The 19,596-nt window shown below is 51.9% G+C and overlaps 1 protein-coding gene across 1 annotated transcript; it reads right to left on the bottom strand.

Moving 5' to 3' along the window:
• Window positions 1-2,476: 2,476 nt before the first annotated feature.
• LOC144771846 (uncharacterized) lies at window positions 2,477-17,185 on the bottom strand. Its single transcript, XM_078656112.1, has 5 exons — window positions 17,157-17,185; window positions 8,705-8,894; window positions 7,294-7,467; window positions 4,523-4,684; window positions 2,477-3,085 (listed from the first exon to the last, which is right to left on the bottom strand). The coding sequence occupies exons 2-4, from the start codon at window positions 8,880-8,882 to the stop codon at window positions 4,560-4,562; spliced, it is 477 nt and encodes a 158-aa protein (XP_078512238.1). The 5' UTR covers window positions 8,883-8,894; window positions 17,157-17,185; the 3' UTR covers window positions 2,477-3,085; window positions 4,523-4,559.
• Between the last annotated feature and the right edge of the window lie 2,411 nt (window positions 17,186-19,596).

Raw genomic sequence — 19,596 nt, 5'->3', positions numbered from 1 at the left:
CCATTTGTCCCTCCTGTTGGGAGCGTGGGGTGGCCTCTCTACACTATGAGTAGCTGTAGGGTGTGACTGATGAGAAAGAAGACTGTGCAGTGCAAAAATTGAATGCAACTAAAATAAAAAAGTGTGTTAAAATTGGATTGGGAAGTGAAGAACAAATTTATTCGGATAATGCTTCCTCTTCCAACATTAAAAATAGTCAAGACAGGTAAAGATATACACTGTCTAATGGTGGAACGTGGTCAACATGTTTCAGCAATTCACGGCCATTATGCCTTGCTTTCTTCAGGACCTATTTGAAGACTATGGCTACTGCAGCAAATGAATACCAAAACGTGTAATCAAATTGTGAAATAAATAAACAAATAGTGAATCAATAGACAGACTGGCACAAATATCACCTGGAACTCCTAGGTGCAATGTCCCGTCTCCTCTTACAATTTCAGTTATTCACCGAATTGTAAGGTGTGAAGACCTCACCCCACCTGGCAGCGGCTCAGGGCAAAAGTGAAGCACCGCTCTTTCAGTCGGTACTTCAAACCGGCATCTGTGCCGACTGGGGAGGGACCAATGGTCATCTGCTCGGCCCATTCCTGTTTGTGATAAGACATCTTGGTGTGTGTGGGTCTCTCACGGAACCCCAAATGATGAAGGACGGTTCGGAGTGGTGACTGATGGGTGTTCAAGACCATCCACAGGTTTGGCTTATCTTACTAGTTTTATAAGAGTCAGGGTGTAGCTGCTGGTATCAGTATCTAGTCCCAGTCCGAGTACACTTGCCACTATTTGACCCTCTGGTACCTTTGTTGTTATGAGTATACTGTGGGGAATGTATCCAGAGCTCGGTCGTTAAACTTTCCCTTGGGTCCCCTCCTAATTGTGTTTGTGTAGTTGTTCCGAAAAGTCTCCCCAAACTGCGGATTCAATTCAGTTCATGTGAGCCAGGCGCGTGCACATCGCCAGCCACATCCCACACCATGCCTCGGCATCAGACTTGAAAGGAAGCCGCTCCCCCGCCCCACTCCGCGCAATGCCAGAGCTAGTTTTTCTCGCTTTTTATTTGGTGTTCTTTGCGGCCCATGCTTCATTCCACCTACCACTTTACACTGACTTGTTCACTTTCCTCCCATTTCTATCACCTTCCCTCAGTCTCCTCCTTCATGTATTCCTCTTTGTCAATCTCCGTCTCCCATTCTTCATCTTCGATGCATCTTTTATTTTCTTACATGCTTTGGTGTACTTTCTCCTTTCTTCCCCTTCCTCCATATTTTCTACAACTTTATCACCAGTATTCTCATATCTTCTTTATTACTGCCTTCCTTATTTGATTTCCTCTTCTTCATTCCACCTTCCTTGTTCTCGCTCCGGTTTTCTCTTTCTTACCTCATTCCTCGTTCTTTCCAACATTGCCCCATCCTCTTCAGTCTCTTTCTCTGTGCTTCTGCTTTTCTCCGTCTCTACTTCTGCTCATTATTTCTTGTGTCCCCAATGTGCAGCTTCCCGGCTTTATTCCTTCCATTCTCTTCTTTCTATCCTGTTGATCTTTCCCCTCTACTCCTTCCACCCTGCATGCCTGCCTCGACTGCTTCCTTCGTTTTCGCGCTTTATTTCCGTAGTCTGTATTCTGTCAATCCACTTCTGTTCTCCTCCCTCATAACCCCCTCCTCCGTTTATCCCTCTCTTCGCCCCTCCTCCTTCTTGCTTATCATATTATTTTCTTCCTCCTCTCCTTTCCTTCCTCGTCTTTCCCGCTCTTTCTTGCTTCCTTGGTTCCTCTGTCCCTGTCTGTGTCCAGCCCCCTCTCCCTGGTACCTCAGACCTTTCCAGCTGCCTCCCGACCACCCTGACAGTCGGGAGCTGGTGCCTGTGGGTACAGAGTCTGGCTTGGCGTGATTTATGCCATTGGTATAACAGCAGACACACTGCAGTCCATCACTGCAGTCCCCCCCCGATTAAAATTCAGCTCCGGCCCGACTGCAGCACTCCACAAATGGAATATTCTACATAATTTCCGAAAATGCTTGTTTATCTGGTTTAAAAAGTGACCTTGTGTGATGTAACTAGTGTTCATTTAAAGCGCTGCAATACCTTCCGATAGGGTTCGCGCTAAATAAAAGTGCAGAAAAAACACAAGACAAATCGAACGCTTTAAAGCAAGAAAGGAACACCTCGGTGGGTGAATCACCCAGCTGGTGTCACAAGGCCCCCATAGGCAGAGCGGATATTTCTTGCCATCCCCACCTCTGCTCATTATGCAGAGGCTACCAGGCCTTACAGTAACACCTCGTCACCCAGAATACCCTCGGCCCCCTCTCCAATCTCACACCTCAGCAAAGAGCCTTTGATCAGCATTAAACAGGCGAGTGCTCCCCCCTGGGGCGCTACCTCCGGGCATAAAACACATTATACACCACCTTGAGTGTACCCGTTCTTTGAGGTAGACAGTACCATATAGGAGAGGTGCAAAATAAGTGTATAATCTTGTTGTAAGCCTTTATTACTGCAGGACATAATCAGGGTTTCTTTGCTACAACAGCTTGAATTATATACAACACTACATTGGGCGCTAAAAACTGGAAAAAAATCACATTGGAATGTTTAGAACCCAAACTGCTCAAAATTACTCAAAACGTAACCATGAACAAATCAATTTACACTGGAAGAATACTGACGCATTTGCTGTGCTTAATACAAGCTTTAGTTTATTAAAAAAACAAAACTTAAAACCGGTTTGCCCATAGGCAATTAAAACAGAAGTGGAATGCATGCAGGGTGAACGAACTGCTCAACTTTGCGGAAAATTGTTCTTAAAGTCCACCAATGCAGTGTGCTAAAGTGTTTGGTCTTTCAGGGCAGTTTCTCAACTACTTTTCATCAGTGGTTGTTAAGTCCCCAGAGTAATCATTTGGGTCAGCAGCATCATCCGCATCTGCACTTTCTGCCTCCACATTATCTGCTCCTCATTTTCATTGTTTTCACCATCAATGTCCTCCTTTTCGTTTTGCTCATTGTCTTCATCATTCGCATCAGTTGTTTCCTCAACTACCGATTCTCCCGTTTGTTCAACGATTTCAAAGGGATTCTCACCCTAAAAGTAAACACAAGTTTTAAACCATCTTTAGCAAAATTCTCCAGAACAAATGCACACTAACTATTACAAAAGTAACAGCAAAAGTCTTGTTAACAGTGCAAGTAAAGAACTCAGATTTCAGATCACAAAAAAGCAGAAAGAATATATTATTAGAAAAGGCATCTTACAACGGGGAGAACATATGCAGGACTTATACATTTTAGAGTATGTCCAGACAGACCATAGGATGGAAAAATCCATGCCAGGTCTATGAACGCCCATGAGCTCCGAGGAGTCCTTGTACAGAGGGGGCGATGACTGGAATATTGAGGGTGGGCATCACATTTCCAAGAAATTCATTTCCTGCGAAACTACAATTTTTTGGGTGAAACTCAGTACGGAAGAAGTGTTATTTGCAAAGCTGAGGAAGGAGTACACAGATCTGAACATTCAATATGCAGTGTGAGCCCTGGTGGCAGGAAGGGTGCAAGTGCATCCACAGCATTACAGGCTGCAAGCTAATTGTTGATGGTAATTAACTTATCCGTTTGCAGCATGTGTACCTGTTTGATTTAATTAATGATTTTATTTAATGTGTATAGCACTTGAATCACCCCCAGGGGGGTATCTCAGCGCTTGGAAGCACAGCATAGGTCATGGGTACTCACAAACGTTCTCTCAGGGGCCAAATTTACACTGTGGTTTGTGTCTGAGGGCCGCACCAGTGGGGTCAGTGGGGTGTAGTGTAGTTCCTATATTCCCAATAGGCTCTGCGCATTGGAATAATATCTTCAATAGTATAGACGTAGGACAGAGGTTAACTAGGTCTTCTACTGACTATATTAGACTTAAGTTTTGTGTGCCAGCTAGCTCAGAGTTCACTAGAAACTTTCTCGAATAGGCGAGGAGGATTTTAACCTCCCTGGATAGACAAGAAGGGATTTAGTTTCTGACAACCATAGAACACGACAACTTTGCTCTCCCTGATCAAGAGTACATCTCTAGAGTCGTGTGAAAACAAAAGACAGCTATTTTACTCAGTCAATACGTGCATTCTTAGTTTCACCAGATTGTAGAGAAAAGAAGAGACGGGCGTTTTCAATAAAAGGTGTTATTTATTGATCAGTCTCTTTTCTCATACAAGAGAAATGAATCGCTACAATTGCAATACTTAGGGTTAAGTAGAATGCATATAGTAAAAGCAGGATTATAAAATAATACTGTAAAAGCATTGATATGGTTTCTTAGCCATATGATACTTTAAAATGGATAAAAGATATACATACATATATACATTGACTAATCGTCAATGGTGCTTCTAACTACGCCTACCCCGGTGTACCTGACCTAAGCCTAATACGTGGGAGGGAGTGAGTAAGTAGCAGTTTAAGTTAAGTTTGTTTTGCCAAGAATCTGACTCAAGAATTCTCTGTAAGGTTTTAGTCAGTTCAGTACCTGGGATTTAGAATGCTGGAGGGCTGGTATCTCTCTCTCAGGACTCGGTATCCCAGTCACCCGCGAGGGCAAGCTGGAAACGCACCGGGACTTGACTGTTGGGTTGTTTAGGATACTTGTAGCAATGAGTACGCTCTCCCTTTTTATTTGTTCCTTGTAAGCCTGGAAATTTTTTTAGATAAATAAACGTTAATTTATACACATACTGCTAGTTCAACTACAATAACTTGGTTGGAACCTAGAAGAGAAGGCCTTCAATGTGGACAGAAACCCTATAGAAACTACTCTGCCACCAGGGTGTGCCAGATAAGCGTTTAAAAAACACCAGGGACTCTTATTAGGGAATGACCCGCAATCTCGCTCCCTCCACAAGCAAGCAATCAAACCCCACCAAGCAGGCCGTGACCTGAAACCCTCAAGGGAAAAGAGCACAGCCAAGAGACAAGGCGAGCAGGACTCCAAGGCAGACTGCAAGGCAACGGGTTACACCGAGTCTGATTGAATGGTTTGAAAAACCTCTGGTAGATTTTCTGAAGACAAATAAAAAAACATTGTCATTTACAATGCAAATAGATCAAAGTCTCTCAAATGCGAGACCTTTGACGCACTCGTGCTTTAGCTGTAAACATCGTAAGATAAAGACAAGGAGGTGCAATTGCTTCAAAAGCAAAGCTATAGAAAATAAGCATTTGCAATGCAATAGGTCTCGCAGCATTTAAGTTTGAGTTACTGGCATTGTAAATGACAATGCTTTGCATAAATTCTTTTTTGGTGTCCGTGTGTGCATGGCAGTGGTGGTGCAGAGATGCAAATCAAAGTATCATGAAACAGCAGCCTCTGAATTTAATGGAATGTCGGCAGATAACAGAACCTAGCCAGAGATGAACTGCCAGCAGTGTTTGGTCCACCAGCCATGTTTAGAGGCAATGTATTCAGGTTTACTCAAGAGAAGTGCCTTGTAGCTCACACAACACACTTCGAGGTGGATTATGAAATGGAGAGGGAACTCCTGTAATTATTTCAAAGAAGGGCAAACAAGCTCACATTGTCTGTTGTTGGCGATTAGAAAAGCGACCGCGTAAGAGAAACTTTGACAGGTGTTAATGAGAACTGTGAGAGAGTAGTGTGGGGCCTCATTGGGCAAATGATAAGACAAGTACCTGGAACGTGAACCACAAATGTTTAACATGAAGGGCAAGCTTTATAATGTGCTTTAATGTAAGCTGGGACTCCGATGTCTGTGCTCTTTTCTGGACATGCCCTTTGAAGGACACAGATTGGTCAATGAGAGAGCCGAAGGATTTGGAAAAAAATGAAATAGGAAGAAGAGGCCATCCAATTTCAAAGACATGCCCTTCACATTGACAAAGCCTTTATTTTGAGATACCCATAATTAATATTATAACCACCACACTGCCCAATTATTTCAACTATCAAACCAATACCAAGGTGTTGGCGATGTGAAGGTCTGTAATTGTTAATGACGTGATGGATTGCACTGACATTCATATAGAGCCACTCTCACACAGACAGAGCGCCCCACACACACACACAGACACAGACAGAGCGCCCCACACACACACACAGACAGAGCGCCCCACACAGACAGAGCGCCCCACACAGACAGAGCGCCCCACACAGACACAGACAGAGCGCCCCACACAGACACAGACAGAACGCCCCACACACACACAGACAGAGCCACACACACACAGACAGAGCCACACACACACAGCCGCACACACACACAGACACAGCCGCACACACACACAGACACAGCCGCACACACACACAGACACAGCCGCACACACACAGACACAGCCACACACACACAGACACAGCCACACACACAGACACAGCCACACACACAGACACAGCCACACACACAGACACAGCCACACACAGACAGCCCCACACAGCCACACACAGACAGCCCCACACAGCCACACACACAGACACACACAGCCACACACACACACAGACACAGCCACACACACACACAGACACAGCCACACACACACAGACACAGCCACACACACACAGACACACACACACACAGACACAGCCACACACACAGGCACAGCCACACACACACAGACACAGCCACACACACACAGACACAGCCCCACACACAGACACAGCCACACACACAGACACACACACAGACACACACACAGACAGACACACACACAGACACAGCCACACATACAGACACATCTTCTCACCTGCACAATGGAAAGGACAAAATAGCACACAGGCTTCGATCAAACACCTTCCAGATTAACTGCCCAGAATGCAGCAGCACGCACAGCTTCAGACCCAGCACTTACCCACCAAATACACTTCCGCCACATAAGCAGCACTGGCTGCTGAGACTAGCCAGCCACCAGGGTAAAACCAGACAGAGCAGATGTTCTGAAGTGGCCGCTACCCACAAGACAAGGAGGCCACCAATTTCCAGGACATGGCTCACCAAGACTAACTATTAGTCAGTCAAAGCTCTAGCCTGTAGAAGGGGCAATCCAAAAACCACTTGTAACCCAACCGTGTCCCCGTCCTCCCTCGCCCCAAAAGAATGTACAGTTAAATGAGATTGATAGGACACTTTGTTAGGCTGAAACAGGGCACATTAACTATAATATCCAGACGCGGGTAGAAATCTAAGCTCGGAATCAGAAAGGGGGGCCCTGAACACTGCAGGGGGGCTGGGGAGTTCAGCAGTCAATTATACTCTGCCTTGAAAATAGTACTGTGCCAAAATGGCCTCTTACCCAGAGTGACTAGTACATGTCGCAACTCAGCGCCCATCACAGAGCCATTGGCTTCTTTGTCGAAGACCCTCAGCCCCTCCACAAAGTCATCGTAGGTACCCTGGTCCTTGTTCTTCGCAATTGTCTGCAGCATGGGCAAGAACTCGTCAAAGCCAATCATCTTGGTGTTAAGCTCTGGGAAGGAGAGAAGAGTTCAGAGGAGCAGTCACCGGCTGCAGCAGCGTGCCAGGCTGGCGAGTACACATTAACAGTGACAAACTTTAAACAATGTGATCGTCCAAGTTCCCCAAAACCCCCCTACCACCTCCAGTCAGGTTTTTGTCCCATCCCAGACTGCCAATGAATATTACTGATATGGTCCATCTATCAACTGTGAACGAGGCAGAGATCCCCAATTCAATGTGTGGCACAGGGTAAGAGCTGAGGGCAGAGGGGTAAGAGCTGAGGGCAGAGGGGTAAGAGCTGAGGGCAGAGGGGTAAGAGCTGAGGGCACAGGGGTAAGAGCTGAGGGCACAGGGGTAAGAGCTGAGGGCACAGGGGTAAGAGCTGAGGGCACAGGGGTAAGAGCTGAGGGCACAGGGGTAAGAGCTGAGGGCACAGGTGTAAGAGCTGAGGGCACAGGTGTAAGAGCTGAGGGCACAGGGGTAAGAGCTGAGGGCACAGGTAAGAGCTGAGGGCACAGGTAAGAGCTGAGGGCACAGGTAAGAGCTGAGGGCACAGGTAAGAGCTGAGGGCACAGGTAAGAGCTGATCTGCCACGATTGTCACATTTTATGTAATATCCTAAATCAGATACAAGCAACACGTTGCGTCCAAGTGAAAGGGGCCCATTAGACTCTAATGGAAGCCTAAGGTTTAGTAATAATAGCCAACTAGGATATAGTGAGCACTTCTGACTTGCCCCCTAGGTTCAATGCACCACAGACATAATAAGCCCCTGGGTCTCATCGTAACAGACTTTGCACTCTGAAATACACCCTAAAATGTAGCTCCTTCAGATTCACCCAAGTTAATTTTCAACTGGGGGGTGCTCTGGTCCACGGATGAGTGGCGTGTGCTCAGATCCAGGGGTGAGTGGCGGGTGCTCTGGCCAGGGGTGCGTGGCGGGTGCTCTGGCCAGGGGTGCGTGGCGGGTGCTCTGGTTCAGGGGTGCGTGGCGGGTGCTCAGATCTAGGGGTGAGTGGCGGGTGCTCAGGTCCAGGGCTGAGTGGCGGGTGCTCAGGTCCAGGGCTGAGTGGCGGGTGCTCAGGTCCAGGGCTGAGTGGCGGGTGCTCAGGTCCAGGGCTGAGTGGCGGGTGCTCAGGTCCAGGGGTGAGTAGCGGGTGCTCAGATCTAGGGGTGAGTAGGGGTACTCTGGTCCAGGGGTGAGAGGCGAAACCTAAAAACCAGATGCTGTCTATCTAGAAACATACCTTTTTTGACCGCATTGCCATTTGATCCAGGTTTTCTCAATTTAGGTTTTTTGTCGACAAACGCCCCTCCAATGGGTTTATTAAGCGATTGCATCATCTTTCTTTTCATCCACCTTCCAGCAGGCCGACCAAATACCAGATTTGTCTGGTAGTCGACAACAATTCCAGGTCTCTGCATACCGCCATAATCCTGCAAATTGATAACATAAAATTAGCAGAGAGTATGCAGATAAGGCAAGTTACATGGTGTGCAAAAATGTGTTAACAGTTTTATAATAATGGCAGGCATAATCCAAGAACCAATGTTGGGTGGTCAAGGAATTCGTCGGCTAAGCAGCAATTGTTGCCATTCTGGTAGGTGTAGATACTTCTTGGCTACAATTCTGAAAACTGCAGTAAGGACACTGCTGTACAGCTTTTCATTTGCATTAGTGAGCTTGAGAAATAAAGAAGATAAAATGCTTATAAACATGTGTGTGGTTGTGTCTGGTTGCGCGTGTGGTTTGGTTGTGTGTGGTGTGGTTGTGTCTGAGAGAACAGGGAGTTAGAGAAGGAGGCGGGGTGAAAGAGAACAGCAGATAAGCACAGTAAAAGAGAACAGGGAGTTAAAGAAGGAGGTGTGGTGGAAGAGAGCAGCAGATCAGCACGTGAGAAGAGAAGAGAACAGGGAGTTAGAGAAGGAGGCGGGGTGGAAGAGAGCAGCAGTTCAGCACGTGAGATGACAAGAGAACAGGGAGTTCGAGAAGGAGGCAGGGTGGAAGAGAGCAGCAGTTCAGCACGTGAGATGACAAGAGAACAGGGAGTTAGAGAAGGAGGCAGGGTGGAAGAGAGCAGCAGATCAGCACGTGAGAAGAGAAGAGAACAGGGCGATAGAGAGAGGGAGGGCGAGAGAGAGAGAGGGAGGGCGAGAGAGAGAGAGGGAGGGCGAGAGAGAGAGAGGGAGGGCGAGAGAGAGAGAGGGAGGGCGAGAGAGAGGGAGGGCGAGAGAGAGGGAGGGCGAGAGAGAGAGAGGGAGGGCGAGAGAGAGATGGGAGGGCGAGAGAGAGATGGGAGGGCGATAGAGAGAGAGAGAGAGGGCGATAGAGAGAGAGAGAGAGGGCGATAGAGAGAGAGAGAGAGGGCGATAGAGAGAGGGCGATAGAGAGAGGGCGATAGAGAGAGGGCGATAGAGAGAGGGCGATAGAGAGAGGGCGAGAGAGAGAGAGAGCGAGAGAGGGCGATAGAGAGAGAGAGAGAGAGAGAGAGGGAGGGAGGGCGATAGAGGGAGGGCCATAGCCAGAGAGAGAGAGAGACAGGGCGAGAGAGGGAGAGCGAGAGCGATAGAGAGAGAGGGAGAGAGGGAGGGCGAGAGAGGGAGAGAGAGAGAGATAGAGAGAGAGGGCGATAGAGAGAGGGCGATAGAGAGAGGGCGATATAGAGAGAGAGAGGGCGATATAGAGAGAGAGAGGGCGATAGAGAGAGAGGGAGGGCGATAGAGAGAGAGAGGGAGGGCGATAGAGAGAGAGGGAGGGTGATAGAGAGAGGGAGGGCGATAGAGAGAGAGGGAGGGCGATAGAGAGAGAGGGAGGGCGATAGAGAGAGAGGGAGGGCGATAGAGAGAGAGGGAGGGCGATAGAGAGAGAGGGAGGGCGATAGAGAGAGAGAGGGCGATAGAGAGAGAGAGGGCGATAGAGAGAGAGAGAGAGGGCGATAGAGAGAGAGAGAGGGCGATAGAGAGAGAGAGAGAGAGGGCGATAGAGAGAGAGAGAGAGAGAGGGAGGGCGGTAGAGAGAGAGGGCGATAGAGAGGGAGGGAGGGCGATAGAGAGGGAGGGAGGGCGAGAGAGAGAGAGGGAGGGCGAGAGAGAGAGGGCGAGAGAGAGAGGGCAAGAGAGAGAGGACGAGAGAGAGAGGGCGAGAGAGAGAGGGCGATAGAGAGAGGGCGATAGAGAGAGGGCGATAGAGAGAGGGCGATAGAGGGAGGGCGATAGAGGGAGGGCGATAGAGGGAGGGCGATAGAGGGAGGGCGATAGAGGGAGGGCGATAGAGGGAGGGCGATAGAGGGAGGGCGATAGAGGGAGGGCGATAGAGGGAGGGCGATAGAGAGAGAGGGCGATAGAGAGAGGGCGATAGAGAGAGGGCAATAGAGAGAGGGCGAAAGAGAGAGAGAGGGCGATAGAGAGAGGGCGATAGAGAGAGAGGGCGATAGAGAGAGAGGGCGATAGAGAGAGAGGGCGATAGAGAGAGAGGGCGATAGAGAGAGGGCGATAGAGGGAGGGCGATAGAGAGAGGGCGATAGAGAGAGGGCGATAGAGAGAGGGCGATAGAGAGAGGGCGATAGAGGGCGATAGAGAGAGGGCGATAGAGAGAGGGCGATAGAGGGCGATAGAGAGAGGGCGATAGAGAGAGAGAGAGAGAGAGGGCGATAGAGAGAGAGAGAGAGGGCGATAGAGAGAGGGCGATAGAGAGAGGGCGATAGAGAGAGGGCGATAGAGAGAGGGCGATAGAGAGAGGGCGATAGAGAGAGGGCGATTTAGAGAGAGAGATAGGGAGGGCGATAGAGAGAGAGGGCGATAGAGAGAGAGGGCGATAGAGAGAGAGAGGGAGGGCGATAGAGAGAGGGCGATAGAGAGAGAGGGCGATAGAGAGAGAGAGAGGGAGGGCGATAGAGAGAGAGAGAGAGAGATAGAGAGAGAGGGCGATAGAGGGCGAGAGAGAGAGAGAGGGCGATAGAGAGAGGGCGATAGAGAGAGAGAGAGAGGGCGATAGAGAGAGGGCGATAGAGAGAGAGAGAGAGAGAGGGCGATAGAGGGAGGGCCATAGCTAGAGAGAGAGAGAGAGGGCCATAGCTAGAGAGAGAGAGAGAGGGCGATAGGGAGAGAGAGGGAGGGCGATAGAGAGAGGGAGGGCGATAGAGAGAGGGAGGGCAATAGAGAGAGAGGGAGGGCGAGAGAGAGATGGGAGGGCGAGAGAGAGATGGGAGGGCGATAGAGAGAGAGAGAGAGGGCGATAGAGAGAGAGAGAGAGGGCGATAGAGAGAGAGAGAGAGGGCGATAGAGAGAGGGCGATAGAGAGAGGGCGATAGAGAGAGGGCGAGAGAGAGAGAGAGCGAGAGAGGGCGATAGAGAGAGAGAGAGAGAGAGAGAGGGAGGGAGGGCGATAGAGGGAGGGCCATAGCCAGAGAGAGAGAGAGACAGGGCGAGAGAGGGAGAGCGAGAGCGATAGAGAGAGAGGGAGAGAGGGAGGGCGAGAGAGGGAGAGAGAGAGAGATAGAGAGAGAGGGCGATAGAGAGAGGGCGATAGAGAGAGGGCGATATAGAGAGAGAGAGGGCGATATAGAGAGAGAGAGGGCGATAGAGAGAGAGGGAGGGCGATAGAGAGAGAGAGGGAGGGCGATAGAGAGAGAGGGAGGGCGATAGAGAGAGAGAGAGGGCGATAGAGAGAGAGGGAGGGCGATAGAGAGAGAGAGGGAGGGCGATAGAGAGAGAGGGAGGGCGATAGAGAGAGAGAGAGAGGGCGATATAGAGAGAGAGAGGGCGATAGAGAGAGAGGGAGGGCGATAGAGAGAGAGAGGGAGGGCGATAGAGAGAGAGGGAGGGCGATAGAGAGAGGGAGGGCGATAGAGAGAGAGGGAGGGCGATAGAGAGAGAGGGAGGGCGATAGAGAGAGAGGGAGGGCGATAGAGAGAGAGGGAGGGCGATAGAGAGAGAGGGAGGGCGATAGAGAGAGAGAGGGCGATAGAGAGAGAGAGAGAGGGCGATAGAGAGAGAGAGAGGGCGATAGAGAGAGAGAGAGGGCGATAGAGAGAGAGAGAGAGAGGGCGATAGAGAGAGAGAGAGAGAGAGGGAGGGCGGTAGAGAGAGAGGGCGATAGAGAGGGAGGGAGGGCGATAGAGAGGGAGGGAGGGCGAGAGAGAGAGAGGGAGGGCGAGAGAGAGAGGGCGAGAGAGAGAGGGCGAGAGAGAGAGGGCGAGAGAGAGAGGGCGAGAGAGAGAGGGCGATAGAGAGAGGGCGATAGAGAGAGGGCGATAGAGAGAGGGCGATAGAGGGAGGGCGATAGAGGGAGGGCGATAGAGGGAGGGCGATAGAGGGAGGGCGATAGAGGGAGGGCGATAGAGGGAGGGCGATAGAGGGAGGGCGATAGAGGGAGGGCGATAGAGGGAGGGCGATAGAGGGAGGGCGATAGAGAGAGAGGGCGATAGAGAGAGGGCGATAGAGAGAGGGCGATAGAGAGAGGGCGATAGAGAGAGAGGGCGATAGAGAGAGGGCGATAGAGAGAGAGGGCGATAGAGAGAGAGGGCGATAGAGAGAGAGGGCAATAGAGAGAGAGGGCGATAGAGAGAGGGCGATAGAGAGAGGGCGATAGAGAGAGGGCGATAGAGAGAGGGCGATAGAGGGCGATAGAGAGAGGGCGATAGAGAGAGAGAGAGAGAGAGAGGGCGATAGAGAGAGAGAGAGAGGGCGATAGAGAGAGGGCGATAGAGAGAGGGCGATAGAGAGAGGGCGATAGAGAGAGGGCGATAGAGAGAGGGCGATAGAGAGAGGGCGATTTAGAGAGAGAGATAGGGAGGGCGATAGAGAGAGAGGGCGATAGAGAGAGAGGGCGATAGAGAGAGAGAGGGAGGGCGATAGAGAGAGGGCGATAGAGAGAGAGGGCGATAGAGAGAGAGAGAGGGAGGGCGATAGAGAGAGAGAGAGAGAGATAGAGAGAGAGGGCGATAGAGGGCGAGAGAGGGCGATATAGAGAGAGAGAGGGCGATAGAGAGAGAGGGAGGGCGATAGAGAGAGAGAGGGAGGGCGATAGAGAGAGAGAGAGGGCGATAGAGAGAGAGGGAGGGCGATAGAGAGAGAGAGGGAGGGCGATAGAGAGAGAGGGAGGGCGATAGAGAGAGGGAGGGCGATAGAGAGAGAGGGAGGGCGATAGAGAGAGAGGGAGGGCGATAGAGAGAGAGGGAGGGCGATAGAGAGAGAGGGAGGGCGATAGAGAGAGAGGGAGGGCGATAGAGAGAGAGAGGGCGATAGAGAGAGAGAGAGAGGGCGATAGAGAGAGAGAGAGGGCGATAGAGAGAGAGAGAGGGCGATAGAGAGAGAGAGAGAGAGGGCGATAGAGAGAGAGAGAGAGAGAGGGAGGGCGGTAGAGAGAGAGGGCGATAGAGAGGGAGGGAGGGCGATAGAGAGGGAGGGAGGGCGAGAGAGAGAGAGGGAGGGCGAGAGAGAGAGGGCGATAGAGAGAGGGCGATATAGAGAGAGAGAGGGCGATATAGAGAGAGAGAGGGCGATAGAGAGAGAGGGAGGGCGATAGAGAGAGAGAGGGAGGGCGATAGAGAGAGAGGGAGGGCGATAGAGAGAGAGAGAGGGCGATAGAGAGAGAGGGAGGGCGATAGAGAGAGAGAGGGAGGGCGATAGAGAGAGAGGGAGGGCGATAGAGAGAGAGAGAGAGGGCGATATAGAGAGAGAGAGGGCGATAGAGAGAGAGGGAGGGCGATAGAGAGAGAGAGGGAGGGCGATAGAGAGAGAGGGAGGGCGATAGAGAGAGGGAGGGCGATAGAGAGAGAGGGAGGGCGATAGAGAGAGAGGGAGGGCGATAGAGAGAGAGGGAGGGCGATAGAGAGAGAGGGAGGGCGATAGAGAGAGAGGGAGGGCGATAGAGAGAGAGAGGGCGATAGAGAGAGAGAGAGAGGGCGATAGAGAGAGAGAGAGGGCGATAGAGAGAGAGAGAGGGCGATAGAGAGAGAGAGAGAGAGGGCGATAGAGAGAGAGAGAGAGAGAGGGAGGGCGGTAGAGAGAGAGGGCGATAGAGAGGGAGGGAGGGCGATAGAGAGGGAGGGAGGGCGAGAGAGAGAGAGGGAGGGCGAGAGAGAGAGGGCGAGAGAGAGAGGGCGAGAGAGAGAGGGCGAGAGAGAGAGGGCGAGAGAGAGAGGGCGATAGAGAGAGGGCGATAGAGAGAGGGCGATAGAGAGAGGGCGATAGAGGGAGGGCGATAGAGGGAGGGCGATAGAGGGAGGGCGATAGAGGGAGGGCGATAGAGGGAGGGCGATAGAGGGAGGGCGATAGAGGGAGGGCGATAGAGGGAGGGCGATAGAGGGAGGGCGATAGAGGGAGGGCGATAGAGAGAGAGGGCGATAGAGAGAGGGCGATAGAGAGAGGGCGATAGAGAGAGGGCGATAGAGAGAGAGGGCGATAGAGAGAGGGCGATAGAGAGAGAGGGCGATAGAGAGAGAGGGCGATAGAGAGAGAGGGCAATAGAGAGAGAGGGCGATAGAGAGAGGGCGATAGAGAGAGGGCGATAGAGAGAGGGCGATAGAGAGAGGGCGATAGAGGGCGATAGAGAGAGGGCGATAGAGAGAGAGAGAGAGAGAGGGCGATAGAGAGAGAGAGAGAGGGCGATAGAGAGAGGGCGATAGAGAGAGGGCGATAGAGAGAGGGCGATAGAGAGAGGGCGATAGAGAGAGGGCGATAGAGAGAGGGCGATAGAGAGAGGGCGATTTAGAGAGAGAGATAGGGAGGGCGATAGAGAGAGAGGGCGATAGAGAGAGAGGGCGATAGAGAGAGAGAGGGAGGGCGATAGAGAGAGGGCGATAGAGAGAGAGGGCGATAGAGAGAGAGAGAGGGAGGGCGATAGAGAGAGAGAGAGAGAGATAGAGAGAGAGGGCGATAGAGGGCGAGAGAGAGAGAGAGGGCGATAGAGAGAGGGCGATAGAGAGAGAGAGAGAGAGGGCGATAGAGAGAGGGCGATAGAGAGAGAGAGAGAGAGAGGGCGATAGAGGGAGGGCCATAGCTAGAGAGAGAGAGAGAGGGCCATAGCTAGAGAGAGAGAGAGAGGGCGATAGGGAGAGAGAGGGAGGGCGATAGAGAGAGGGAGGGCGATAGAGAGAGGGAGGGCGATAGAGAGAGGGAGGGCGATAGAGAGAGAGGGCGATAGAGAGAGAGAGAGGGCGATAGAGAGAGAGAGAGGGCGATAGAGAGAGAGAGAGGGCGATAGAGAGAGAGGGAGCGATAGAGAGAGAGAGAGGGAGATAGAGAGAGGGAGGGCGATTGAGAGAGGGAGGGCGAGAGAGAGGGAGGGCGAGAGAGAGAGGGAGGGCGAGAGAGAGAGGGAGGGCGAGAGAGAGAGGGAGGGCGAGAGAGATAGAGGGAGGGCGAGAGAGACAGAGGGAGGGCGATAGAGAGACAGAGGGAGGGCGATAGAGAGACAGAGGGAGGGCGATAGAGAAACAGAGGGAGGGCGATAGAGAGACAGAGGGAGGGCGATAGAGAGACAGAGGGAGGGCGATAGAGAGACAGAGGGAGGGCGATAGAGAGACAGAGGGAGGGCGATAGAGAGACAGAGGGAGGGCGATAGAGAGACAGAGGGAGGGCGATAGAGAGACAGAGGGAGGGCGATAGAGAGACAGAGGGAGGGCGATAGAGAGACAGAGGGAGGGCGATAGAGAGACAGAGGGAGGGCGATAGAGAGAGAGAGGGAGGGCGATAGAGAGAGAGAGGGAGGGGGAGGGCGATAGAGAGAGAGGGAGGGCGATAGAGAGGAAGGGAGGGCGATAGAGAGGAAGGGAGGGCCCTGGAGTATTCTATTTACTCACGAAAACACAGTAGTTTATTAATTTGAATGCGGATGTGCTCTAATTTGTAAGCCCGAGACGTGATTCTGTATGTTTTCTGTATTAATGCCTTTGTGTAATTGACATACAAAATAGACAAACAAAGCGGTATAACACATGAATATTCAAGAACCCCAATTCTACTACTCTCTTGTAGCCCAACAAACAAATCATCAGAAAATGAAGCAGAGTTGAGGGGCATGCCAGGTAGAGATCCATGCCACACAAGCGTCCGGTGGGGATGTATGGCATAATTACAGCACCAGGACGCCTCAGCGACCCATCATATTCAGAACACTGGTACTCACAACAGCAAGGAGGTAGGGAGAACGGTGGGACGGTAACTACTGCACACAAGTCTGTCTTCGTTTTGAACAAGAGATCGGCTTCTTTTTAGACAAGCAACCATCCTCAACTTGTCCCAAGTACAATATCACTCCTAATTGGAGTCCAAGGAGAAATAAAGTTGGTCGTGTCTCGGTTGCAAATTCGCAACCTTGACCGCCCCCCAAACTTGGGGGCTTATTTACAAGCCCCTTGCACCACTTTTGCGTCATTTATAACATAGGAAAAGTGACGCAAAAGTGGCGCAAGGGGCTTTTAAATCTGCCCCTTGGTATTTAAGTCACCTGCACTTCTGTTGAACGTTGTAATACCTAAGAAAGGATTCTACTCTAATGTGAATTAAAATCTCCCGAGCTGATGCCGCAGCCATTCCTTTGAAGGGGAGGCTGAGGTCAGTCAGGAGAGCTGCTGGCTGCGCCCGGTGCCGCCTGCACAGCCAGTGACCGTAGCCGGTGCGTCGGACCATGGCTCCCCGCTCCCCACAGGCCCCTCCCGGCGCGGCGCCGCTGCACTCATCGGTGTCCAGACGCACCACCTGGGGCAGCCGGTAGGAGCTGATTGTTGGTGAGCTGGTCCAGGGGCAGCGAGGCCGAATTCCAGCGCACCTCCTTGAGCGGGGGCACGGCGGCGGCGGGCTCCATGCTCCCGGGCGGGGGAGAGGTGGCGGCAGCCCCGGGCTCCCCCGTCAGCCGCAGCGGGACATGCTGCTGCTGCCACCGGTCAAAGCAGGGTCGCCTTAGCCGCGTCCGCCCGCAGCGCTGCCCCTCTGCCGCCGAGGCTGCCTCTGGTAGGAAGCGCCATCGCAGCGCCTGCCAGAGCTGACTAATCACAGCGGCGGAGGAGCTCGCGCGCGCGACATGGCAACGTAGAACTGGCCCCACCCACACTTGCGTAAATGTGTGCACAAACAGGGGGTACAGTCCCTGATGGGCGGGGTAGTGAGACGTCATGAAAATTATAATGCGCATGCGCACCATTAGTGCGCATGCGCACAACGATGAGGGGACACTGCCACATGGGGGACAGTGGATTATAGAACACCGGCGACACCATAGTGAGAGACACAGTAATTAAAGCGGAGCCCACCCGCGTCATCATGAGGCCCCCTCACCCCATGGACACATGAACTGCCGGCACCCGCGCGTGTACGAAGCGCTGTCTATAATATTAAAACGGAAGAGACTCACCACGTCAGAGGGACAATCGCAGTGCAGCCAGGTGCGTGCACAAGTGCAGCAGAGAAGCACCCCGGCGAAGACTGCAGCGTGAGTGAAGCTGCCCTGGCCAACTGGAGAGCTGCAGGCTGTTGAATGGATGCAGCAGAAAGGCGTGTGCCCCAACCGCATTTGCACAGGCACACAGGGAGAACAAAGAGGAAACACCTACCAGGCTGTGAGTGCCCTTGCCCTGGGGGAAAAAGATAATAAGGACGAGCCCAGTCCACGAGAAGCCTGCACTGGCACTCCTCCAAAGGAAGTGAAAGGCATTGGAAGACTCGGTGAGGAACGAGCCGAGCACAGCACTGGAAAAGTAAGCATCACTGCCATCTAGTGGCCAAAGCACACTACTGCGTCCACTGAATAAAAGACTGGCACCTAGGGTGCATGCAGTGAACAGACTTGAGCCGGGGAGTTTGGAGGCAACGTTGTGCCAGAAAGAAAGCAATGCAGCACAGGGGTAACTGTTGCAGCCCAGAAGTGCTAGAGGAAAAGTAACCAACTCCCTCCAGGCAAGGAAGGGAGAAAGCGAGCAAGCTCACCGTACCAACAGAATAAGACCACAGCAGAACTGGGAACACAGCCAAGAATGCCTAGAGCGCATAGATGATGCCCAAATTAGGAAAAGAAACACTTTTGTCTGTGAGATAACAGTAAGGATACCCAGGCAAGGACAATGCAAAAGGATGGTGCCCAGTAATACTGCCTGCGACCTGCACTACTCCTAAAACCACAGAAAGCAAAGGTGAAGGCAAACAGATTTGCCAGAGTGGTACTAGGCGACTACACCGTGTTTGCGGACAAAGAGAAAAAGTGCAGGAGGAGCACCAAGTAACACCGTTACAGAGACACATCAGCGCAAGACAGACTGCTAAGCAGGAAAGACTGCCAAGCATGAAGGTAAATGCACAGCAACGCTGAATATAGTGGTACCGAGATACTACCCAGATGCAAAAGGTGATGGCGCAGGAGCGCGCCAGAAGCGCAAAGAGCACCCCCAGCAACAGGAGTGCAAGAACTTCCCAGAAGACACTCAAAAGCACGCAGCAAGTGCCCCCGAGAAATTCACAAGGATCGCAACTAGCAACGCACCGAAGACGGAAGACCAGAAGAAGCAAAATGGAGTGGTGACGCAACCCTCCAGAAGCAACGTTCCAAAAGCAACCACGCCACGCCGGAAGAGAACGCAGCGATACCTAGTGGCCACAGGTCATCGCTGCAGCAGTATGGCGAAAGTAGGAGCAACCCCCTCACGAACCGACGATGGTTCTGGAACCCGGCACCAGGAAGTGCAAAGCCGCCTGACACAAATGCGCAGCTGTGCAGACAGCACTAGCCCAAAGCAGCAAACCACAACGGACACCCGAAGAGCGCACCCAGTTGCGCACCAAAGCAATCAAACTGCAATGAAAGAAAAATGGTTGCGCAGACAACCCGCAGCATTGAAGACTCAACACAAGAGCAACCTGACCACTCAGCCTGGTCACAAAGCACGAGGTCCAAGAAGCTCAGCACCACGAAGCCTACCTGCCGGACATCGGCGGAAGGGACCAGCACGAGGTCCAAGAAGCTCAGCACCACGAAGCCTACCTGCCGGACATCGGCAGAAGGGACCAGCACGTGGTCCAAGAAGTTCAGCCAAGGCGCAGTCCGTGGACATGGACCAACGAACTTCAACTTCACAATTAATGGAGGTGACAGAAAGAGGAAGTGAAGGTCGCGACGCTAACCCTGGGAGTTAAGTGACAAGAAGAT

The sequence above is a fragment of the Lissotriton helveticus genome, chromosome 8, assembly GCF_964261635.1.
Source record: "Lissotriton helveticus chromosome 8, aLisHel1.1, whole genome shotgun sequence".
Classification (NCBI taxonomy): Eukaryota; Metazoa; Chordata; class Amphibia; order Caudata; family Salamandridae; genus Lissotriton; species Lissotriton helveticus.
This window is presented reverse-complemented; position numbering and strand designations above follow the sequence as displayed.